This window comes from Mustela nigripes, chromosome 4 (assembly GCF_022355385.1).
Source record: "Mustela nigripes isolate SB6536 chromosome 4, MUSNIG.SB6536, whole genome shotgun sequence".
NCBI lineage: Eukaryota > Metazoa > Chordata > Mammalia > Carnivora > Mustelidae > Mustela > Mustela nigripes.
Window position 1 is genome coordinate 71,555,955 of NC_081560.1, and position 26,895 is coordinate 71,582,849.

The 26,895-nt window shown below is 34.5% G+C and overlaps 1 protein-coding gene across 7 annotated transcripts in view; it reads right to left on the reverse strand.

Moving 5' to 3' along the window:
- Nucleotides 1–26,895, reverse strand: part of AKAP9 (A-kinase anchoring protein 9) — a 191,328-nt gene that overhangs the window by 101,168 nt on the left and 63,265 nt on the right. For 6 of the 7 annotated variants that reach the window (XM_059396875.1, XM_059396877.1, XM_059396876.1 and 3 more), the window contains 6 exons: nucleotides 16,332–16,385; nucleotides 15,795–15,965; nucleotides 14,946–15,101; nucleotides 13,885–14,082; nucleotides 5,859–8,246; nucleotides 1,445–1,658 (listed from right to left, as the gene is read on the reverse strand). In XM_059396875.1, coding sequence (XP_059252858.1) covers nucleotides 1,445–1,658; nucleotides 5,859–8,246; nucleotides 13,885–14,082; nucleotides 14,946–15,101; nucleotides 15,795–15,965; nucleotides 16,332–16,385 — 3,181 coding nt within the window. The remainder of the gene's footprint in view (nucleotides 1–1,444; nucleotides 1,659–5,858; nucleotides 8,247–13,884; nucleotides 14,083–14,945; nucleotides 15,102–15,794; nucleotides 15,966–16,331; nucleotides 16,386–26,895) is intronic. The other variant, XM_059396878.1, reaches the window with a different exon arrangement.

Below are 26,895 nucleotides of genomic sequence, written 5' to 3' on the forward strand. Positions count from 1 at the left end.
CAAATCTGTCAAGGGTGAAAGCCTAGAGATGCCTTGAACAGAAGAAGTCTAATTCATTCAGTGATTAAATAATTATTAAAGATAAAAGTTAACTGCAAGTAGTCTTCTATTTCAGGTTCCTTATATGTTCCTGCTTCCCACAGTTCCATCTTAGTCTTTTGGCCCAAACTACAGTCTCCCAGGACATCTCATTCTTTTCTCTGGCCTCAAATGATCTTCTGATACCAAATCTTTATCATCAACCCAAACCTCCCTCTTGTGTTTTGGACTTCTATTTTTAACTACCTACAAGACAACTCTTTTCTAAAGTCAGTAGGTCTCTTTAACTCAATATGTAGCAACCTGAATTTATTATTTTCCCCACAGATCTTCTCTGCATCCTCTTTGTGACTACAGTCATTTTCAATCCAACTACCCAAGCTAGAAACTTAGAGATCACTCTTAATTTTTCCCTTTTCCTATTTACTACAGACTACAGCCTACCTCTTTTAACTCTTAAATTTTACTGTTATAAATATTATTATTAGCAGAATTACTGCCAAAGTTGCTTAATTGGTTTACCCATCAATAGTTATCTCCTCCACTTTGCCCCATGATGTTACCTTAAAACAAACATTTTAATGTTACTCCTACTACTTAAAATCCTATAGGTCTTCTCACCAGTAGCAAAAGACTTATACATGGTTCAGTCAGAGTATATAAATAAAGCCTTTTCTGATCAAGCTCCTGTCAGTCTTTCCAGCTTTATTCCCTACTACTATCTCATATAACTTGAACTCTCAATTCTCCAAAATGGATACAATCTCTCACACTTCTATGTTTAAGACTCAGGAGCCTTCTCTAAAATTCCAACCTCCTCCTTCTGCCTGCTGCCCCACCCCACTCATTCTTCCAGAAACTATGAAACTTTTCTCCTTTCTTTCTCTGTTCTTTCTAGTCATTCTTCTATTACAGAAATTATCCTATTGCTTTCTAAGAAATTATTTTATATTGCTTTCCCACTTGATTCTAACTTCTGGGGGAAAATGATTCAGTGATTTTAGATTTCTCAAGCACTTAAAAAAAAAAAGATTACATGAACAATGATTACATGAACAAATGAATCCAGGACTGGGGTATAGTTACCCTCTTCTATGGGTTCTAAGGCAAGGACAAAATTATGGAAGGGTGGGTAGGCTCTAAATGATACTTATTTGTCACATAGCATTTATAATTTTTTTTTTTTTTTAGAAACCATTTACCCAGGGGCACCTAGGTGGCTCAGTCAGTTGTTAAGTGTCTGCCTTTGGCTCGGTTCATGATCTCTGGGTCCTGGGATGGAGCCCAGCAACAGGCTCTCTACTCAGCAGGGAGTCTAATTCTCCTTCTCCCTCAGTACGCTCTTTCCCTCTCTTGCTCACTTTCAGACAAATAAAAAAAAAACTAAAAAAAAGAAATCATTTACCTGTTCCTTGTGTTTTTATATTCTGTAGCTCTTGCTGGTGTATTTCCTGAAGTTCCTTTATCTTTTCCTCTTGGGCAGAAATAAGTTCCTCCTTAAGACTACAAAGAGCTTTATCTTTTTCATTTTCCATATATTCACGAACTTGATCGACATGTGTTGAATAAACCAGAGAGAGGCATATACGCTGAGCTTCCATCTGTAGCCTTAAATCATTCTTAAAGTAAATGTATGTGCACATTAGAACATTTTTTAGTTATTAAGAATTTTAAAATAATTTAACTTCTATTTTTTATATTATTGACAAGGGGAAAATACATGAAATTACAGTTTAAAACTTCATGTAAGATAAGTCTAATTTTTTTTTCCATTTCTATTATGCTGATCTACCTATCTTTTCCAAGGAAAGTAGCACAATATTGTCATTACCTCAACTTTATGGTAAATTTTGATATATGGTATAGCTTAGTATGGCCTCACCTTTATTTTTCATTTAAAAATATTTTAAATATAGAGAAATGCAAATAAGAATGTAATAAACACTTATCTACTCATACCCCAATTTAATAAATATAATTCTTTTGTCTTTTTTTTCCCATTTCTCTCCTTTCTACATATTTATTTGGCTTAGAAAGAAAATAAGATTTAATCTACTATGTTCCCATTCCTCCTTCCCCAAAGGCAAACATTTTCACAAAATTTGCAACAAGTCCACTACATTTCTTATACTATCACTTTTCAGTACTTATAAATAATACATTATATTTTATATTTCTTTTTTTTTTTTAAGATTTTATTTATTTATTTGACAGAGAGAAATTACAAGTACACTGAGAGGCAGGCAGAGAGAGAGAGAGAAGGAAGCAGGCTCCATGCTGAGCAGAGAGCCCGATGCGGGACTCGATCCCAGGACCCTGAGATCATGACCTGAGCCAAAGGCAGCGGCTTAACCCACTGAGCCACACAGGCGCCCCTATATTTTATATTTCTAAGAATTTACATAATTTATGTAAAATGGTATTTATTTTGCAAATTGTTCTCATTCAATTTGAGATCTATTCCATGTAGACACAGATTAATTTAACTATGGTACAGCATCTATGAATACATGAAAATTTGTCAACTTCCGTCTTGGAGATCAACTGAATTATTTCTAATTTTTTCATATTTCAAAAATACTGCACTAAATTCTTACAGATATGTCCTTATACAAATACACTAGTGTTTCCTAGTAGACTGGATCTCAACCTCTCTCAGACATCAGAATAATCTAGACTGCTTATTAAAACAAACTGCTGGGCCCTTTCCCCAGTGTTTCTGGTTTAGGAAGTTTGGTGGGGGGCCCTCAAATTTGAATTTTACCCTGGTTTCAAGTGCTGCTGATACTGCTAGTCAGAGACCATACTGAAAACCAACTAGAAAAGTAGCTGCTGGGTCATAGTTAATATACATCAAATGTATTAAATTTTAAAAAATTATGTTTTATATAATTGTGCCAATTTACATTGATATTAATAGCATATGTGAGTATTCATCTCCCCCATTTTTTACTGAAGGACTCATTTTGCCAATCTGATGGGTATAAAATATTAACTTGTTATATCAATTTATAAGGCTGAAAGTATCTTTTCATGTTTATTAACCAAGTAGCTAGGTAATAAGAACAAGGTATTTTTTAGGGAGTCACCTTTATTTCTAAGCATATAACAGTTTGTTCTGAGATGTTACTAATGCATAAATTATCTATTTCTTCTGTAAGCTTCCTTTTACACACACATATTTTACTCCCCTATCCACTGATAGATTTGTCTTGGTAGTGTGGGAAGGGACAGTATACAGGTTTGCTTTCCTTTATGTAAGTTAATGTCAAGGAGAAGATATCTGAACATCAATGAAAATGTCTTTAGCAGGGAAAACAAAATTTTTACTGAGAAAATTTGACCATTTTGATAGTTTCAAATTCAGGTCCTCTCTCAATGTCTTTTTAAAAAATCTAAATGATCTCTGGTGTTTTTAGGAGTAATTAAGTTAAAAACCACATCATGCTTTTGAAGACAATGCCAGATATTTAACAAAGCATTCATAGTTAGCAAACTGAATTTTTAAATTCTATTTAGGTTATTAAAATGTAAAATATCTTTACATTTGATAAAAGATCATAAATGTGAATACACATAGTCCCCAACTTGCAATGGTTTGACCTAGGATTTCTTGACTTTATAATGTAAAGTGTAAAAGTGATACACACTCAATAGAAACTATACTTCAAATTCTTAATTTTAATTTTTTCCTGGGCTAAACAGGCCATATGGATACTCTCTCATGATGCTGGGCAGCAGCAGGGAGCCATAGCACCCAGCCAGCCACATGATCATGAGGACGAACAAACAATAAAGTTACAACCATTTTTACCAATTCAAGCATTGTTTTTTACTTTTAGTATTCAATAAATTAATGAGATATTTAACACTTCATTATAAAACAGGCTTTCTGTTAGATGATTTGCCCAACTGTACACTAATGTAATAAGTGTTCTGAGCATGTTTAAGGTAGACTAGGTTAAACTATGATGTTCAGTAGGTTAAGTGCATTAACTTCATTTTCAACTTAAGATACTTCAATTTGCAATAGGTTTATTGTAATGTAACTCCATCATAAGATATGTATTTTTTAGAAATAAAAAGAGAACATTTTCCAAAGGCTTCCCACTGTATACAGAATAAAATCTCAACTTCTTACCAAGTCTGTAAGGCTCTCCAAGATCTTGTCTCTTCTTTCTTTTTCACTCTTTTTCTTCCACTCTCCTGCTTTCAAACTCAACTAAACATACCTTCATTCAGTTCCTGAAACTCATTTAAGTCTTCACAATTGCTCTAATTTACATGTGGTAGGCTCTCCCTTGGTCTTTCAGATCTCAATTCAAATATCAATTCCTCTGAGAGAACTTTCCTGACTATCCTATTTAATGCTGCCACCATCACTACCTATCATTCTCTATCACCTTCTTTATAGGACCTACTACTTCTTCTAACTACTCTACTTGTTCCCTTGTCTACTATCTGCCTCCCTGGCTAGAATATATTCCTGTTCTCAAAGAAAGCTCTTTTGCTCTCTTGCTTACCCTATACCTAACTAGAGAATCAATAAATATCTGTTGCATAAATTAAGAAACAAAATTTTACTTAGCAGCATTATACAAGATACCTAGAGGAATTTTCCAGTTATTTCATTTTTTAAAATTATTTTTATTAACATATAATGTATTATTTGCCCCAGGGCTAGAGGTCTGTGAATCATCAGGCTTATACATTTCACAGCACTCACCATAGCACATACCCTCCCCAATGTCCATAATCCAGTTATTTCTAATATCAGTATCCGATAAATACAAATTGTCAAGAATGATTATTACTCATTATACGCATTCTTTAGTTATAGTTAGAATTAATACTTTTTGCCCCTTCAGCTTTATACAGTACTCTGAGAGAATCCTAGGACTTAAGTTGAGATTTCTTTTTCTTTTCTTTTCTTTTCTTTTTTTTTTTAAAGATTTTATTTATTTATTTGAGAGAACAAGCAAGCACAAGAAGTGAGAGCAGCAGGCAGAGGGAGAGGAAGAAGCAGGCTGTCCACTGAGCAGGGAGCCCAAAGAGGAGTTTAAACCCAGGACCTTGGGATCATGACCTGAGCTATGGCAGATGCCCAACCAACTGAGGCTCCCAGGTGCCCTGAGATTTTTTCAAGGAAATACAGTGTTGTAACTACTGAATAAATAAGTATAAAGTACTGAAAAGTTTAAGAGTTAATTTTTAGTTGTGGAACTTCGAAAACATTAAAATAAAACAAAATGCTGAAACCAAGCTTTGAGATTACAACAAAATATTACAAAATAACTTTTTTAAAGCTCAGCTTCTCTACCAAGTTACTGAAATTCTTGCCTTTCCAAAGAAAGTATGAAACCATTCCCATGTTTTTATTTCCTTAACAGAATATATAACATAAATTAACTGATGGAAAGCCAACAGTGTTTAAGAAAAGAGATAAAAGCAATGACAGCTAGGGCACCTGGGTGGCTCAGTCAGTTAAGCGTCTGCCTTCAGCTCAGGTCACAATCCCAGGGTTTTGGGATCAAGTCCTGCATTGGGCTCCCTGCTCAGCTGGGAGCCTGTTTTTCCCTCTGCCTGCCACTCCCCAGCTTGTGCTCACTTGCTTGTGCACTCACTCTCTCTCTGACAAATAAATAAAATCTAACAACAACAACAAAATAGCTGATAGGCCCTAATGAGAATTACATTATGGGGTTCATTTTCATTGTTTTGTAAAATTAATTGTGTTTTAGGAAGATGAAACATTTTTTGCATGAATTATACATTTTCACTATGTTTTAGCATCTATACATATAAATATATAAACATACCTGTTCTGATTTAAGTACACTGAGTTCCCACTGAAGTTTATCATTTCTACTTGGTTCAGCTGTCCCAAGTGATGATCCATTTGTCATTAATGGCAAGTGATCCAAAAACAACTGTTCTTGCTTGCCTTCTTTTCCAGTAGTCCTATTTTCAAAAGGAATTTTATCTTCCTCCATTATTTTTGATTCTTCAACAAAATCTTTATTTATTTTAGAAACTGATCCTCCAGAATCCTTGTTTGTCATAGTCACAACACCATCTTTTAAAGAGTCTAACTGAACATCACACACCTCTACATTTTCTGTCCGTTTATGGTTAATGATGATTTCTAACTCTCTACACCTCAATAATACTTGTTCTTTCTCTTGCTTTAAAGACTTTACTTCTTCACTCAGAAAAGTAATCTCACCATGTTTCTGTTTTAATTGTTCAGAAAGATCAGACAATCTCTCCGACAGCTCTAACTTTTCTCGCTTGGTGACCTCAAGTTTTTCCATAAGTTCTGTTGTATCTTTCTCAACGACCTCACCGGTTTCCAGTGATTCTCCTATGAAAGTTTTGTCATCATCAAAGACTGAACTTTTCATTTTTACCATACTTGGATATATTCTTTGCAAATGATGAAGCTCTTCACTAAGTGTTTTAAGCTTATTTTTATACTCTACTTCTTGTTTGTTTTTGCTGTCTTCTAAGTCAGTTTTTACCTTGAGAAGGCAAGCATAGTCCTCCTGTAACTCTTGATAGTTAACTTCAAAATTTTTTTCAGCAAATGAAAAAGTGTTCCTTTGCCTTTCAATCTCTTCAGTTAGCTGAATACATTGTTTCTTGAGGTCCTTGTTTTCCTCAGTAAGTACTTCTATTTCTTTTTGCCAGTTACAATCTTGGGATTTGGACTTAATGGGATCCATGAATATTAATCTTTCTTCTTGGTTAACAGGAGTATACATTTTCAACATGTCTTCAAGGGCTTTCTTTTCATTTTTAAGAGTGCTGTTCTCTGCTTCAAGTTGTATAAATTTTTCTTGAAGGTTATCCTCTTTTTCCTTCATTTGTTTCTCCAATAATTCAGTCTTAAGTTGCAACTCTTGAACTTCTTGTTCAAGTGTACCCTTTTCCTTTTCTTCTTGCCTGAGTATTTCAATTTCTTTTTGAAGTTCATTGATTTGAAGAGTCATTTCCTCTGATTTTGAATTCACAAGGGACTGCTGTAAATCTTTTAGCTTTGAAATTTCTAAAATTAATTGATTCTGCTTAGTTATCAAACTGTCTTTTTCAAACTGCATGGTTTCTATCTTTTTACTCATTTCATTCTGTAAGCCATCTATCTGCTGTTTGTAGTGAATGCCTAAATTATCCTTAAGTTTCTCAATATTTATTCGATGCTCAATTTCTAAATCTTCTTTTAGTTTGGAAAGTTCTTCTTCATGACTAAACAGAAGCTGTGTCCTCAGCCTCTCTAATTCAGCTTCTTGCGATTCAGCCATTCTGTCTAATACAGCATTTTTTTCTCTTTCTAACATTTCAAGTTTTATCTTGTAATTTGTAACTTCTGCTTCATGTTTTAATTCTAGTTCTTTTCTGGATTCAGAGGCAGAAACAATCTCAGCTTTCAAATCTTCCACTGTACTGAGGGACTTGTGTGCTTCACTGAGTTTACTTTCTTGTTCAGCTATTGTCTGTCTAGCTCTCTGAATCTGTTCCCTTGAAAAGCTCAATTCTTCAAAAAGGTCTTCAAGCTGCCTCTGTAGCACCGACTTTTCTCCTGAAATTACACCTAATTCTTCCTTGAGTTTTTCTTTTTGAGAGTTAGTATCTTGCAATTTTATATTCAGTTCATTTATTGCCATATTCATTAACTTTATTTGATCTTCATTAACTGTAATACTTGGACATGATCTTAAAGCATTCTCCATTTCTCCCTTATGTCGTATTTTAAGTTCATCTATCTGTGACATGTGTTGTTTTATTAACTCCTGTTTCATCTGTACTATCTGCTGCCCGTACATCTCATCCAGCTCTGCCCGGAGCTGTTCTAATTTTCTTTGTGTTTCTTGTTCCATTCTTTGTAGAATATCAGTTTCAAATTGGCTATCTTTATGATTTTTCTTCTGAAGTTCTTCAACTGTCCCCATTAATTGTTTTATTTCCTCAGAACACTGTCTTTCTTTTTGCTTGGAAGTAGTCAACTCTAATTTCATGTTTTTAATCTCTTGGTTCTTTTGTACAACCTGTTCTTGTAATTCTTCCAGTAATTTATTAGCAGCTGTGACTTTATCCATTAGCTCTACAGTTTTTTTTTCATCTTCTATTATTTTTGTATTTAATTCTTCAATGATTGTATCCTTTTCCTGTATTTCTTTCTTTGAGTTTTCTACTTTTTTGTCTTGTTCCTTTAGAAAGAAAAAAACGAAAACATAAAAATGGCATTTTTAGTTCCTGGCAACTTACATTGTTTAACCTCAATACCAGAAGACTGAGAAACGTCTGTTTTTGTTCAAAATTCTATAAAAAGAAATTGCAAGCCTTGCCCCTTAATATTTCCCAAGTCAATGAGATAAGACTTGTGTACCCAACACTATTTGTGAACAAACACTACAGCAGTGTTGGTCTTCCTGAAAGAAAGAAATTCTTACACTGCTATGGTTAAAAATATTAATTTCAAAATTAGTAGGATTAAAATGTCTAGGCCATTACATTTTCATCTTTCTTATTAACTGATGAACATTCTAAGAACTTAGTATTTTCTGTAGCTATAGTACTATGTACTCTTTATTCCAGAACAAAGTCTTAAATATAACTCAAGATTCCTTCCATGTATTCTAGTGACTTGAAGGTGTTTGATGGGCAAGTGCTATGAAAGACTAAAACAACAACAAAAACAGCTTCCTATGGGTCTGCCTTAGCTTCATTCCTGTGGTCTGCCTTAGCTTCATTCCTGTGGCTAAGTAAAATTAGAAATTTAGAGATATCCAACACGTAAGTGGCTAAATCTCGAATAACATGTAAGACCACTATACCATTTATGGCACATTCACTTGATCCTAGACTTTGGGTTTGAACAGAAATTTGAAAGCAGGACAGATATCTTCTTCTCGTTCTGACTTGGGCCTCTACTTTGGAACTGTATATAAGCCTAAATCTAGGACATAGCTCAAGGTACATCCATAATCACAATCATTCATAAGAGTGGTATAGCATAAAGAAGTTAAGCAGAAGCCTTAGAAAGAAAGTTCTGTTTCTTAGTTTCCTAAATAGTTTAGGGCGAGGTCCCAAGTACAAAGAAAGTACAACGTTCCAACAAGTGGAACAGAATATAAGTAGGTAAGTAAAATCACCTTACTGAGACAATAGTCCCAGGCCAAGAGGATTTAAAGGCAGCCTGAATGAATGTACTCACATCTCTAAAGAAAAAATTTTAAGTCTAGAGAAAGGAAAGCCTCAGAGAGTTGGCACCACTCATTTCATCCATACGAGAAGTATGCTTCTCGTCTAAAGAAGAGAATCAAGGTGCCTTGAGGCTGAAAATTCTGATCCCTCTGGGAAAACCATATCTAATGTAGAAAGCAATGTAAGGGGTTGTAGCAAACAGAATTTAAGAATTTCAATCCACAAACATGACTTTCCTACTGCGAGATGATACATCAAGTTATCGTAGCCTAATGCTACAGAACATCTGACTCCCAATATCCTTTAATCTCATGCTCACTAAACAAACAATTTCCTGTTATTATTTGGCTTTTCAAATTCATTTGCTCATGGAAAGAAAGTAAAATCCAATGAACTTGAAGTATACAGGTCTCTGTGATAATTATTTCTCACTGTAAATTAATACTCTTATATTCAAGGTTTAAACGTTAGCCTCTTCAAATTGAAAAACCTAAGCCTATCTCAGAGGTAGTTCAAAACTCAGTTGATAGAAGATAAAAACCAGACTTCTCAGCCTCCAAGTCAAAGGTCAGATTCTGCACTATATAAATTAAGGCAATGAATATCCTTCTGTGAAGTCTCTTGAGCAAAATTCTATACTTTTTTCCTGGTCATCCTATATTGCATTCAATTTCGCCATTAAGTTATTACACCAAGAGCTGAGCCTTTTGACTTTAATTTCTATACTACAATATGACATTTAAATCAGTTTAATCTCTTAAATCTCAGTGTTTTCATCTGCAAAATAAATGTAGTATTTCTTCTATGTCATGGAATATGCTTGAAGTTGAAAGAAAATAAATATACTAATGTGTTTTATGCTCTCTGTGCTATGTACATATGCGATACATTTATATACTAGAAAGTGTCTATAATGCATTTGGAATCTGTAAGAAAGTAAAATTAATTCAGGTCAACTTCAGTTGATTTATTAAATAAGTAATTAGTCTTGAAATGTTAACATTGTAAAATCTACAATACTTCTATTTACTGATTTTCAGTTTTGGGGAGGAACACTCATAAAAACTTTAATTCAGAATTGTCCAGTATGTGATATAATGGCAAACAATGACAACTCTTCATTCAATTGTGAAATAATACAAAATCATGGCTCATTTTTCTTAGTACTGTTTATTTCAAAATACAAGGTTTTAAAATATTTATTTTCTGTTGCAAAAGACAGCTCTGTGGTCGAAGATACAATCCCTTTGTTTCTGGAAACAAGACCTGAGGGAGTGGGGAATAACGGACTTTCTGCCTGTGACCACTATACCATGGGAAGTTCAGAGGATTAAAGAAAATGAGAATGAGGCTGGAATCAAGTATAGCTATCTAATGGGGAGATGGAGAGAAGTAAGTTGGGGGAAATTGGAGGGGGAGATGAACCATGAGACACTGTGGACTTGAGAAAAAAACGGAGCTGAGGGTTTTGGAGGGGCAGGGTTGGGTGAGCCTGGTGGTGGGTATTATGGAGGGTACATATTGCAAGGAGCACTGAGTGTGGTGCATAAACAATGAATTCTGGAACACTGAAAAGAAATTAAACACACACACACACACATACACACACACAACTAGAGTTCCCTATTACCCTGCAACTACTGGGTATTTACCCCAAAGATACTGATGTAGTGAAAAGAAGGGCCATCTGTACCCCAAATTTTATAGCAGCAATGGCCACAGTCACTAAACTATGGAAAGAACCAAGATGCCCTTAAACGGACAAATGGATAAAGAATACATGGTCCATATATACAAAGGAGTATCAAACCTCCATCAGAAAGGATGAATATACAACTTTTGTATCAACATGGACGGGACTGGAAGAGATTATGCTTAATGAAATAAATCAAGCAGAAAGAGTCAATTATCATATGGTTTCACTTATTTGTGGAGCATAAGGAATAACATGGAGGACATTGGGAGATGGAAAGGAGAAGTGAGTTGAGGGAAATCGGAGGGGGAGACAAACCATAAGAGTACTGTGGACTCTAAGAAACAACTGAGGGTTTTGGAGCGGAGAGGGGTAGAAAGTTGGGTGAGCCTGGTGGTGGGTATTATCAAGGGAACATATTGCAGGGAGCACTGGGTGTGGTGCATGAACAATGAATTCTGGAATAGTGAAAAGAAATAAAATAAAATAATTTTTAAAAAAAAAAGTGTAGTTGTCTAGGGGACCATGACAGTTTCAACTATCACCCTAATGCACTAGTCCCTCAAGTGCACTGGTGGAACTACTACTCAGGGGGATACATACAAAGTGGAGATAAAAAAGGGGGAAATTAAAATAACTTCAAATAACACTGCCTACTGAATATAATAAATACTAATAAAATCCAACTTATAGGCTCTTCCAACTAGGCCTAGACTACCTTTCTACACTTCCTCCTGTAAAGACTCACTTTCAAAGACTATTTCTAGTTAAACTATTTTTTTCTACCTAGACCTTTTTAACATGGGTCAGCCTGGATGTTTATATACAGTCCATCCTCTATCTAAAATGTCCTTCCAGGGCGCCTGGGTGCCTCAGTTAGGCCTCTGCCTCTGGCTCTGGTCATGATCCAGCCCCCCGTTAGGCTCCCTGCTCGGTAGAGAGCCTGCTTCTCCCTCTCCCTCTGCCTCTCCCCTTGCTTGTGCTCTCTCTCTCAAATAAATAAATAAAATCTTAAAAAAAAAAAAAAAGTCCTTCCTATCAATCAGCTCAGACTCATAATGTATTTGCTTATTTACCAAATGAATATTAGCTGCTAATATGCCACACATTATGCCTACTGCTGAGAAAATAAAATATAATTATAGAGAAATTATTCCAACTTACAGACCTGCCTCAAATATCATCTACCCCTAAAGCCATCCTGAGTCACTTCCCTTATAAAGTCAGACCTACTCAAAACACTTTTTATCTATGTTTGCCCTTGTTTTGTGCTATCTTGTGTATGTGCCAAACTAAACCATGAGGTCCGGTGAAGAAAAGGGCAAATTTTAGGCATTGTTATCTTCTGCAAGAGGCTGGTACAAAATAGGTCTTCTGTAAACACCTATCTAAAGATTTTTAAGTAACATTGGTTGTAAAGCATACCATTTCATAATTTCAGTATCTTAAATTTGTATGTTTCATATTTTCCTAAGGGTATAGTCTCTGGAATAAGGCTGCCTAGGTTTGAAATCTGGCTCTACCAACCATTACCTGTCTGATTAGGCAATTTACCTTACCTTGTTTTGCCTTGATCTCTTCATCTGTAAAATGGGGGCGATGACAGAACCTCTATCTCAAAGTTATTACAATAATTCAATGAGTTAATATGTGTAAGATGCTTTGAATATTGCCTGGTGCCAGGTAAACAAAAACAAATACTAGCAAATAACTTTATTATAATCTAAACAATATTTTTGTCTTCGTTACTTCTCAACTTCTTGCAGAAGAACTAAGTTTGTAATAAGTACAATATTATATATACAGTCTGTCCTAATTATTCAGACTCCCTACTTGCAAATCCATCTTCTTGCTAAAATTTATTTGTAATCCAAAATCAATACTCAAAGTCATTTATAGAAATGCATAGAGCAGCAAAAAATTTGAGTTGCTGGATATGTATGCTTCCAAAGTTGACGTTGAACAACACAATTACACTCTGACTTCATGTTTTCGCTCATTAGGAGAGCAAGGATGGAGAAGAGGATGGAGATTACAGGGGGCAGTGCAGTATAGCATAAGAAATATGGGTTCTGGGCCTGCTATAGAGGTTTGAATCACAACTCTGACAGGTATCAGCAGGGCAGCCTCAGGCCAAGTAACTTAGCACTTGGAATAGCATTTTCTCTTTTGAAAGTAAACAAAATATAATCTACCAGGATGAATTGTTTTTAGGATTTAAGATTATAATCTATGAGATATGTTATGTGTGTACATATCCATATATGAATATATAAATATAGTCCCTAGGATATATGTGTGCCCGTGTATAAACACATACATGCATATATATGTATGTATGTATATACATATAAACAAATATAAACATTTAAAATAAATATATTTCCTCCTTTTCTTCCTTATGAGCACTTATTTGCTAAGTAAGAGCTCTAGGCAACTTTATAAAACATAACTACCATAAACAGAGACTCTACTGTAGTTTTTTCTAATTAAAATCCAGAAAATTTCATTTTGTCATGGAAATATTTTCAGAATTTCATTACTGGTAAAGTGAGTAGAAATATCTTTAGTATTTCTTTATAATCTTTATAAAGATTACTTTATAATCCTTTATAAAGTAATCACTTTACTGGTAAAGTAAGCAGGAATATCTTTAGGTGAAAAAACAATAAGAATGGAATATTCTGTTTATAAATTTAGATTCTCCTGAGAACTCACTTTAACATAGGCTGATCACTTCCAAAGGAACTCAGTAATGAATATTATCTTAAAAACTATTATTATGAGACTCCCAATTGCTTTTGAAAGTTGTTTTGCATACTTAAAGAGCTTTTCTTAATTATGAAATTTTGTAATTCATGTACATAATAAAAAGGATAAACAGTTGTATAAAAAACTTCAATTATATAGCTGTTACACATTGGCTGATTTCCTTAAAATAAACATACCATTTCATATGCTCTAATTTTCTCTTGCAAGAAACTAATTTGCATTTTGAAGTCTTCTTTCTTTTTTTGATAATCTTCTAATAAATGGTCTTGTTCTTCCAGCTGTTGCTGATGAGAGAGGATCTGCTGTTTCGCATGTAGTAAATCTGCAGCTGTGCTACTGTGAGTGCTGTTTCTTAGAGTTTCACTAGCCTGTAACTTGAAAACAGAAAGAAACCTCCAAGTTAAATTCTGAAGAGATTGCACCAAGGAAGAGATGCCTTTTAGGGTATTACTTGGGCCACAACTGCTCTCTGGGAAATCTGCTAGATTCATGGGCTTGAAACTCCAGTAAACATACTGCCATAGCTTATCAGATGACTGTGGGCTGATCAATAAGATCCAAGCCGAACCAATACGATTATCTTTCCCACCGTAAAGCAGAGAAGGTAGTCTAGTGAGATAGCCAAGACTACAGCAAACATGCAGAAAGAAATGAAGACTAAAAAACAGTACTTCCTGGATTCCAGATGATTTTCCAATTTGTGATTCTAATCCCTTTTGGATGTCTGATTCTATCTTCTCCACCTTGCATTCTGTTTAGATAAGCTTGTATTCTTACATTAGATTCCTCTTTTTGCTTAAGCTACCTTAAATTATTTTCTGTACTTGCCATCAGAAACTTGATTAATACTATTAGATTCTTACAGCTCTGATTAAAGGCAAATGGAACACTGTCTAGTTACCCTTTTGGAAACTAAAATAAAATCATAGCAAGGTTGGCAAAAGGTAGATGTGACTACATGTTAATTTCTGCAAAAATCCACCCAATCAAACTTAAAAGATTTTGTAGGTTTTTAATATATAGACAAGGAAGAAGTACAGAGAAAATAACAGCAAGAAACCAAGCAAGAACTAGGAGTTAAACTTTGGGTTAATGTAACAACAGGTATTCACATATTTCCAACATGATACATAATAAGCAAATCCATTTTAAACTAACTTAAATTTGTTCTGAAAATTAACTTTAAAATAATTCATTACTAAAAATCTAATAATTTTGTTCTATTAGTAATACTTACATGCTGGAATTGAATCTGTAACTTTTGACTTTGTTCTGTCAACTCTAAGAATTCTCTCATTGTCTCATCCTTTTCTCTCCTTGCTTGTTGTAAATTAGCAGTGAGCTGGGTTATGATGCCATCTCTTTGCTTAATAGCAGCTTCAAATTCTTGTAACTAAAAGACATCAGTGAAAATAAAAAGTGCCACACTTATTTTTTTAAACAAAATTGATTACTACTATAGGTAACTATTCTTCAAAAACAATATTCAAAATGCACTGACAGAATTATGATAATTTTTAAGTAACCTTATCTATTCTTGTCCATATCTGAAAGATCAGCTTGCAGAAATGGGCTTTAATTCCAAATCAACTTTAAAAAAATTACTAGGTCTAACTTATCCATTGTATCTGCTTCTAGAAGGACAAGTGCCATTATATTTAGGAATGTCCCAATCTGTTCCTAGGCAACATCACCATAGACCTGTTCAATTCTCACTTGTTTCTGGAGAGGATGAAACTGAAATGTATTCTGTCATCCTCATCAATGGCCTTTTCCACTTTGTTTTTATAACTGACTGCTACAAACGCTTACTTTTACAAGGACTCGCTGACATTTTTAATGAGTGTAGGTCATCATATTCTGATGTGGTTTGCACCATAATTTTCTCTCCGGCTGATTATAGAAACACCTATCCTACCAAAGTGATGTCAGCCTAGCTATCTCATAAAGTTAAAAAATTAAGCAAGGTTGTTTGTGGTATGTATAAGGACATGTATGATGAGATGACTTAAGTTACTATTTAAAAACCTCATCTTTAAAGAATGTACACACATGATCATTCAAATTTCTTATTTCTGTCACATACCTGCTGCAGTCCATCACTCCCATAGGTGGCTCTCATTTCTTCTAGTTCTCTGTTCAGCTCTTCAATCTCATGCTGTTTGCCAGCCAATTCATTTTCCATCATCTCTAGGTGGGTCTGATTGTACTGTGCTCCATGTTCAGAATAAGAATCATCAGCACCAAATTCTTCTTCCTAAATCAATCCGAAATTTTTAATAATTCATACTAATAACATTCCTCAGGAAGAGGGATTTAAACACGGAATTCCATAGCAAAACGCAGTTTAAAATATCGCTTATCACCTCAGAGTTTACAGGAATGACAACCTGCTTTGTTATTACTGTGATATAACCTTAAAAGCAAAAACAGTATATTGTGAAATCTGCTACAATTGAGCTTTTATAACAACAAAAGGTGGCTAATTTTGTTTTGTTAAACATTAAAAGCATTTAGAAATCACACACAGAAAGAAGTACATGCAGGAAAAAGCTTTGTTAGTGAGCCAGATGGTTTTAAATAGTGTAAAACATTAGTATTGTGAGAGTTTTAAATACTGTACCCTTAATAAATTTGTAGGCTTTTCTGTTCTCACCACAAAACTGCAACCATTTACCTGTACAAAAACAATTTCCTGATATATTATGATTTTAGAGAGAATTTTATTTAAAGCTAAGAGTTACATTTCTGCTAACTGTATTCACGCATATCTTATGCACAGAGAAAATGCCTCATTGGCAAAAATAGACACAATGATTAAATTTAAATCTAAAAAGATATTATGATCATTTCAAATGCCAATGATTCCCAAAACATTTGAGTGCTTACAATGCAGAAAACACCATACTATACATTTTCATTTAAGTGAATTAAAGTTCTAAGAGCAGCTTCCAGTTTGCCCTCACAGGGGTAATTATAAACCTCAAGTGACTAAATTCTCATATACAAAATACTGCCTTATAATCATTTAAATAACTGTTTTTTGATTAAGCTCTATTCATTTTGAAGTAAAATTGTTTACTGGTGCAAATTCACTGAAGGTTGGTAATCAAGTCAACAAGTATGAGATGAATAGCTGAGAAACAGTCTCCCAACTTTCCCAGTCATGCCGACCCTGAATAATGCAGATATTTTCCATAAGATATTATTGCCTCTCTTCTATCAAAGATTTTGATGATGGGAAGAAGAAGGATGACAACATATGTCTCCTGGGTTGACCTGGCCAGAGATTAATTTCAGATCAATTAATCTATTTAACAAACCCTTATTTCCCTCAACAGTGCACAAAAGAACTTCACTTCTGCTTACATCTTAGTTATTCATAATTCTACATTAACAGAATCCAAGATAATAAAGTTTATACTGTTGGAATACATAGACTAGAATATCCCAGAGTTAAGATATGCACTACATCTTTTTAAAAGTGAAGATACTGTGGAGCCTGGCTGGCTCTGTCAGCAGAGCATATGACTTGATCTTAGGGTCATGAGTTCAAGCTCAGTCCACTGTGGGTGTGAAGCATACTTAAAATTTTTTTAAAAAGTGAAGATACTAGCTAAGAGTTCTGTAATAGAGTTTGATTCCTTGCAATTTACGAAAACTTTTAGAAGACAGGAGTACTAACTCTATTTAAATTATTAATATCAAGTCACTTGAAATAATTTTCCAATTAAATCCTCCTAAATTTCAATTAGCTTTTCTTGATTCTGAAATGAAGTACTTTGATAAGCATCTACTAAAATTTTTAGTTATAGTTAAATGAAATGGATTTTATGAATATCTTTAAATATCATATTAAGCAAGGATACAACTTTAGGTGGAGACAATATAACTATAATAATTTATCAGTTTATAATGACTATATCTAACACATAATATAGCCAAAGTTCAGCTTAATTTTTCTTTAATTTAAGAAAAATTACACTAAAAAAAACTCCCTATGTATTGGCTTCTTAAACTTAATTATGCATTATTATAACAAACATAAAAATCATTATTAATACTTTTTAAAAAAATTTAATACTGTTTAAATAGGTAATAAAAGATTATTCACCAAAACTAAACTAATACAAACTATATTCTGAAGTTAGAATAGAAATACCCAGCAGACTACTGGGATCATTAATAGTTAGCATTATTCTATTTTTTAATGTATATAATTATTTTATTGATATCGAAAGGGTAGAGCATTCATCCCTTCTTTTTTTTTTTTTTAAAGATTTTATTTATTTGACAGAGATCACAATAGGTAGAGAAGCAGGCAGAGAGAGAGGAGGAAGCAGGCTCCCTGCTGAGCAGAGAGCCGGATGTGGGGCTCGAGCCCAGGACACTGGGATCATGACCTGAGCTGAAGGCAGAGGTTTTTAACCCACTGAGCCACCCAGGCGCCCCTCAACCCTTCTTATATTAATCTTCTAACACTATATCTGGTAAACCTTCCTTCTTATATTAATCTTCTAACACTATATCTGGTAAACCTTAATATGAAAGTAAATTATTAACTTGAAACATGAAGATCAGATTGATAAACTCGGGTGAAGAAAAAGCCTTTTTCTTAGTGTCTTTTTTTTTTTTCCTGTGGCATTTGTCAAAGTTATTTAACCACTAGGCTATACTAATAAATTCTTTCTGAATTTACAGATTTATTCAATCTGTATGGACAACATGAAGACTTGGGAAAGTATAAGTAAGGTACATTTTCAAATTTAAAATGTTCTGTGTAGGTAAGTATCACCTCATAAAGATATCAATTCAGAAAGAATCAGAGGAAGATAATTTTTATAACCATAACATTGCCTTTACACCAAAACCTTTTCCTTCCAGTGGATGTTAGTTTAAAAACACAAAAGACAAAAAATAAAATAAATTAAAAAAATAAAAACACAAAAGACTAATTCACTATTAATATCTTATCCTATTATACTTAATGTGGTACTATTTACCTTCAAAAATATTAATAATGTATATTTTAATAAAATAAGAATCTGATGGTTCAGAAAAGTTCATGAAAATTATAGGACTTCAATGTGACTCAGTGACTCATGGAATTGCAGCCAACGAACCTAATGAGGTTAAGATCATCCACTTAAAGTTAAAGCTGAGTATCAAATATACCATGCTGTACATCTTAAATATGTATGATTTTTAACTGTCAATTATACCTCAACAGAGCTGAGGCAGGGAGTGAGAAAAAGAAAATGAGGTGAAGTTAAAAAAAAAAAAGTGATAAGGCTAAGTTTATAAAACTTTATGGCTATAGGCTATGTCTCTAACTCCAGCTAGTCATTTCATAAATATCATGAATTGTACAGGTGACTTGGTTAAGAAGCACTGAATAATCACATGAAATCCATAATGAGATTTTTTGTCCTATTATCACTTCATCTTTCCATACTTAGCAAAGCATATTTATTTACCTGTCATGTGTATAGTTTGCCTCTAGCATTTGCAACTTTCTCCAAATAACCCCACTCAAAGGGTATCCATAAGAATATTTCCTATACATACAACATTTTGGAAATGAAATGTCCCTTCACGGGGGACTGAGTAGACTATGTGTAATTTAAATTAATTTGTAAGAAGGGCATATTTTTTTTAAAAAAGATTTTATTTATTTATTTGACAGACAGAGATGAGTAGGCAGAGAGACAGGCAGAGAAAAAGGAGGAAGCAGGCTCCCCGCTAGGCAGAGAGCCCGATGCAGGGCTCTATCCCAGGCTCCTGGGTCCATGGCCTAAGTTGAAGGCAGAGGCTCTAACCCACTGAGCCACCCAGGTGCCCCAAGAAGGGCATCTTTTATTCAGTCTGATTTCTCTGGCACATGTAACTGAGTGTATATTTACACAGAAGAGATCTCATTAAATATCATAGGTATCATAGGATAATATTAGCCAATTCTTTCTAGGCCTGAATCCATTATTCAATCCAATGAGAATACCAGCCAAAGTAGTCAAGAAAATTAAGTGTGTACCGTATCTATTTGCATAAAATTCCCAAACTAAGTAACATAATCAGAATCTGAAATCCTTTTGAGAATAATTTGTTAAAAGAATTCTCACCACACATTCCATCTATTTAGTGGGAAAATAAAGCACATTTCTGGGGCACTTGGGTGGCTCAGTGGGTTAAGCCTCTGCCTTCGGCTCAGGTCATGATCCCAGGGTCGTGAGGTCAAGCCTCACATTGGGCTCTCTGTTCAGTGGGGAGCCTGCTTCCCTCTCTCTTTCTGCCTGCCTCTCTGCCTACCTGTGATCTCTCTCTGTCAAATAAATAAAATCTTTAAAAAGAAAGAAAATAAAGCATATTTCTACTAAAGAGCAGTTAAAAAAAACTGCAAACTTTGTTGATTATCTTGTTTATACCAAACACCATACTAAATATCAAATATAACCCTCACAACTACACTGTGAAGTAGATACCACTGTTTTACAGGTGAAAAAACTATGTATCAGAATTAAAGTGATGGGCCCGGGTTGATAACATCTTGGTGGTGATGACGGTGAAATCTGAACACAAGGCTCCAGAGCCTCTGTTCTTTTTTATTACCTTACTTCCCTATACAACAGAAAAATGACAGCAATATTTTAAAAACATACAGGATAATTATGAGGCCTACAATTCAAAATTGTAATTCTGAAATTTTAAAAATGCTCCAATGCAAACAAAGCCAAGATTATTAAACTTTGCAAATCTGGCAATCATAATGAAGTTAAAATCTAGGAAGGAATTTCCTTTGGCAGGGAGGGTGTGATACTAAGAGATAATTCCTTAAAATTTCTAATAGGAAAATCTTAATGGTGATATTTATTCCTCAATTTACAAATTTGGCTTACTGATGATTCTTCTGCCTCCTGAAAAGGTGACTATAGCTTAGAAGTCCCTCATAATTCTAGCTCAGTCAAACCAGTTTTAACATCATTAACAGGAATAGCTAAAGCTTCAAAACTAGGCCAGAGTATCATGGATTCAACCAGGCTCCACACTGGCAACCTTAATGAGGTTTTCAAACATTTCACAATCAATTTTTCTACTGTTTTCTATGGACAAAGAGAATATGTAACTTTGTCACAGAATAATTCATCATGATTCCAGGCCCAAACTATATAATATCATATGATCAAATCAGATCAATCTGTCAAAAATTATTTCAGAAATATCTTTTTTCAGTGTAATCTTCTAAGTAACTGTTTTTGTCCAATTATAAATCAGTTAGTCAATTTAGTTTTTGTGACCACCTTAAAAAGAGAAAGTATCAAAGGATATGTCACATAGTAAAGAGATGTCTCTTCCCTGAAATTTTTGTTTGGAAAAAAAAAAATACAAATGTATGTATAGGTATATATTTATTCATGTATATAACAAGAAAACATATGTTGATTACATATGCAAATACATAGAAATTACACACACATACATGTAGTAAAGATTTCTTGTTCTTGACAATGGTCAACATACTCTAACTTTTACTGTAGGGATTACATTTAAATAATACTTGTACTTTACTTCAAAACATATCAGATTTACTAGGTATCACAGACAAATAGTTTCAATACATTCTTCTGGGCCTCATAATTCCCACCAGTTTTATATTACTGTTTTCAAAAAGAGAACTTGAAAACCACAATCTTTTGATGTCCTCACTTTTAAAAGCTGTAATAATAAAAATTAAAGTTATTCTCTTATCCCAAAGTGAAAAAATGGCTACATAAATTTTATCCAAATTTCACAGGCATATAAGAGATGGCTTGATCTATAGCCACTTGGCTTATAAAAAAATTCACCTGAGTGTAAAGAAGAAAAATGTATTTTGTGGAGTCCTGCCAAAGACATAGGCAGTTCAGGCACAAAAAATGCCTGAAACTTTCAATCAAGAAAGACAAACTATGAGAATTAAGGCATTAGCAAGAGAGAGAGAAGACGGCTGAATAGGAGTGTCCCGAGATCACTTCTCCCCATGAACATATCAAGGCTGCAACTACCTATACTACAATTTACTGAGAATGACCTGAAGACTAGCAAACAGCTCTTCCATAGCTAAAGACAGAAAGAAAAAGCCACATGGAAAAGGGTAGGAGGGGCAGAGATGAAATCAGAAACTAAACATCCCAAGCAGCAACCCACAAGTAGGAGATATAACACAGGTGTGAAAGTCCTGCTTGAGAAGTGAGAGGCTCAAGCCCCACACTGAGCACCCCTCATCCTATTGATCTGCACTGGGAATATGAGCCTCCATAAATATTTGGATTTAAATGAGCCTAACTCTGGGACAGCGCAGGGCAATAAGAAACCAAGACTCTGTCTTAAAAGGCCAATATACAATAGCACCTGCTCAGAGACACAACTCAAAGGTACCAGTTTGAAAAGTGCCTGGACTATATTACATGGAGATTTATTAATTTTAGGGCATGTGCCACAGGGGCAAGGATATGCAGGAAATTTCTCTGGGAATGGAAACGCTGGCAGGCACTATTTTTCTTGCCTTCCTTCAGCCCAGCTGGCTTGACACTGGTGGGCCCCCATTTAGACACACTCTCTTCCTAGCACCACTTACCCTGCCCTGCAGAGTCATTCTAACCAACCCAACTGCCCTGGTAAGCACCCTTCCAAAGAATGACTCCTGCTCTAGTATCTAAGAATAAAGCTAACCAAAAAGGTAAAGAAAGACCTGTACTCTGAAAACTTTAAGATACTGATGAAAGAAACCAAAGACGACACAAATGAAGGGAAACATATACCATGCTCATGGGTTCAAAAAATTAATACTGTTAAAATGTCCACAATACTCAAAGTAATCTACAAATTCAATACAATCCCTGTCAAAATACCAATACCATTTTTCACAGAACTTAGGACAAATAATCTTAAAATTTGTATGGAACCACAAAAGACCCCAAATATCCAAAGTAATCTTGAGAAAGAACAAAGCTGGAGGGAACACAGTCCCAGATTTCAAGCCATACTATGAAGCTACTGTAATCAAAACAGTATGGTATTGACATTCAAATGGACACATAGATAACGGAAGAGAATTGAGAGCCTAGGGAAAAAAAAACCATGTTTATGTGGCCAATTAATCTATGACAAAGGAGGCAAAAATACACAATGGGGAAAAGAACATTTCTTCCATAAGTGATGCTGAAAACACAGGACAGGTACATACAAAAGACTGAAACCACTCCTATACCATATATAAGAATAAGCTCAAAATGGATTAAAGACCTGAAACTATGAAACTCCTAAAAAAAACCATGGGAGTAAACTCTTACACCACAGTCTCAGGAATATATTTTTAGATCTGTCTTGTTAGACAAGGGCAACAAAAGCAAAAATAAATAACTGAAACTACATCAAACTAAAAAACTTCTGCACAATGAAGGGAACCCATTAAAAGGCAACCTACTAAATCAGAGAAGATATTTGTAAGCAACATATTCATTTAAAGATTAACATCCAAAATATATTTTAAAAACCTCACAACATGGGACGCCTGGGTGGCTCAGTGGATTAAGCCTCTGCCTTTGGCTCAGGTCATGATCCCAGGGTCCTGGGATAGAGCTCTGCATCGGGCTCTCTGCTCAGCAGGGAGCCTGCTTCCCCCTCTCTCTCTGCCTGTCTCTCTGCCTGCTTGTGATCTCTGTCTGTCAAATAAATAAATAAAATCTTAAAAAAAAAAAAAACCACCTTTAATAAATAAATAAATAAAAACCTCACAACAGAGTGTATAATGCCAGGTGAAATAAGTCAGTTAAAAAAAAACAAATGCAATACGATTTCACGCATATGTGGAATTTAAGAAATAAATAACAAATGACCAAAGGGGAAAAAAGAGACTGAGACAGATTAAGAAACAGACTCTTAACTACAGAAAATAAACTGATTGTTATCATAGGGGAGAGGAATGAGGAGGATGGGTGAAATAGGGGATAGGGATTAAAAAGTACACTTGTCATGATGAGCACTAAGTAATGTTTAGAATTCATGAACTGCTACATTATTCACCTGAAACCAATATAACATTGTATGTAAACTACACTAAAGTAAAACACTTAATAATTTTTTTTTAAGATTTTTTATTTATTTATTTGACAGAGCTCACAAGTAGGCAGAGAGAGAAGGAAGCAGGTTCCCCGCAGAGCAGAAAGCCTGATGCAGGGCTCAATCCCAAAACCCTGGGATTATGACCTGAGCCGAAGGCAGAGGCTTTAACCCACTGAGCCACCCAGGCACCCCAATAAATTTTTTAAAAAATTTAACAAAAAGAACTCATAGCACTCAACACCAAAAAAAAAAAAAAAAAGAAAGAGAGAGAGAAAGAAAGAAAAAAGAAAAAAAGGAAACAGCTTAACAATCTAATTAAAAAAATGAGCAGAGGCCCTGAACAGACGTTTTTCCAGAGAAGATATACACATGACCAAAAGGCACATGAAAATATGCTCATTGTCACTCATCATTAGGGAAATGCAAATTAAAAGATCAAAGATATATTATCTCCACTTGTCAGAATGGCTATTTAAAAAAAAAAAAAAAACCCACAACGGAGCGCCTGGGTGGCTCAGTGGGTTAAAGCCTCTGCCTTTGGCTGAGGTCATGATCCCAGGGTTCTGGGATCGAGCCCCACATCTGGCTCTCTGCTCGGCAGGGAGCCTGCTTCCTCCTCTCTCTCTGCCTGCCTCTCTGCCTACTTGTGATCTCTGTCTGTCAAATAAATAAATAAAATCTTAAAAAAATAATAAGTAAATAAAAATAAAAATTAAAAAAAACACACAGACAAGAGTGGTGAGAATGTGGGAAAAAGGGAACCCTTGTGCACTGTTAGTGGGAATGTAAATTGATGCAGCCACTATGGAAAATAGTACGGCAACCCCTCAAAAAATTAAAAACAGTTCTCTATGATCCACTAATTCTATTTCTGGGTACTTACCTGAAGAAAATGAAACACCAATTTGAAAAGATATGTTGCATCCCTGTGTTTATTATTGCTTTATTTACAATATGCAAGACATGGAAGCAACCTAAGTATCCATCAACAGATGAATGGATAAAGATGATGTGGCATATATATATGTATGTGCATATGTCTATATATGTATATGTATATACATAGATTATATGATGGAAAATTACTCAGCCGTAAAAACAAATGAGATCTTGCCATTTGTGACAACACAGACAAGTGAAATAGTCAGAGAAAGGGGCACCTGGCTAGCACAGCCATCTGACCTTGATCTTGGGGTCATGAGTTTCAGTCCCCCACTGGCTGTAGAGATCACATAAATAAATAATATTTTTTAAAAAGTCAGCCAGAGAAAGACAAATAACATATGATTTCACTTATATATGGAATCTAAAAAACAGAACAAACAAAACAGAAACAGACTCACAAATACAGACAACAGCCTAGACTGGTGGTTGCCAGTGGAGAGGAAACACAGGGCAGTGTGTGAAATAGGGAAAGGGGAGTAAGAGGTACAAACTTCCAGTTACAAAATAAATAAGCTACAGGGATGTGGAATATCCCACAACATAGGGAAGAGAGTTAATATTACAATAATTTTGTATGGTAACAGGTGGTAACTACAATTACTGTAGTAGCCATTTATTATGTATATAAATGTCAAATTACTATGTTGCACACCTGAAACTAATATTCTGTATCAACTATACTTCAATTTAAAAATAATGAATAAAAATAATTTTTAATTATGTTCAGTTAGCCAACATATAGTACAATGTTAGTTTTTGATGTAGTGTTCAATGATTCATTGGTTGTATATAACACCCAATGCTCATCACAACACATCCCCTCCTTAATTTTTTAAAAAAGAATATAGCCATTATAGGGGTTGGGGGGGAAACAGGGTTGCTTTCATATGTAAGCCCCAAATTTAAAGTCACAAGGCCAGATTTTCTGAATTGCAAGTTGTGATTTTAAACTGAGATAATTCCTCTACAGGCAACTTTACATAGTATAAATCAGGTACTAATTTATTTATTCAACCCTGGTTATTTTCCTGATCAGATTACTAATAAGTATATTCCCAGCTTTTTTAAGCACATTAAACTTTTGAAATGTCAAAGTTTTTTACTCCCATTTGCAATTCAAAACAGTAATCTGTTCACTTCAGAACATGAAGTTGTCTTTTTTTTGGTATTAGAAACCTACAATATGGGGCGCCTGGGTGGCTCAGTGGGTTAAAGCCTCTGCCTTCAGCTCAGGTCATGGTCCCAGGGTCCTGGGATTGAGCCCTGCATCAGGATCTCTGCTCAGCAGGGAGCCTGCTTCCTCCTCTCTCTCTCTGCCTGGTTGTGATCTCTGTCTGTCAAATAAATAAATAAAATCTTAAAAAAAAAAAAAAAAAAGAAAGAAACCTATAACATAACAAAACTTATGGAAAATACTGAGTTGCTGACCATTCATAATTTTCCAAATCCTCAAACTGTGGACCAAAGAAACAACAATAATATCGAAAACGATAAGAAAAAGGTAACAGCATGGCATATATTTACTAATAACACATAATGAAGGTATTTCCTAATGTGGCCAATGTCTACATTAGCTTTTATCAGCTAAATTAAAAATCACTACTGCAGGGCGCCTGGGTGGCTCAGTGGGTTAAGCCACTGCCTTCAGCTCAGGTCATGATCTCAGGGTCCTGGGATCGAGTCCCGCATCGGGCTCTCTGCTCAGCAGGGAGCCTGCTTCCTCCTCTCTCTCTCTCTCTCTCTCAGTCTGCCTCTCTGCCTACTTGTGATCTCTCTCTGTCAAATAAATAAATAAAATCTTTAAAAAAAAATCACTACTGCAGCATTAATTTCATCAAATGAATATATGTAATTATATACAATTTGAGCATTTGTAAAAAGCATTACTCAGAATATGAAATAGTCTGTATAATAAAATATTCACTGTGTTTACTATGGAAACCTTATGACAATCATTAATCCTAAAATCTCAATATCATTTTCCTAGAGACTTAAAGGCCTCTAATTAAGGTATTCAAACAGATTTAAGATCTTAGTAATATGAAAAAAAATATAGAGAAATACATAACTTTCAGGTTTTCTAGGTCATTTACACTGCATTTTGTTATGCTATACTTCATAATATTTATAAAAATACATAAGCA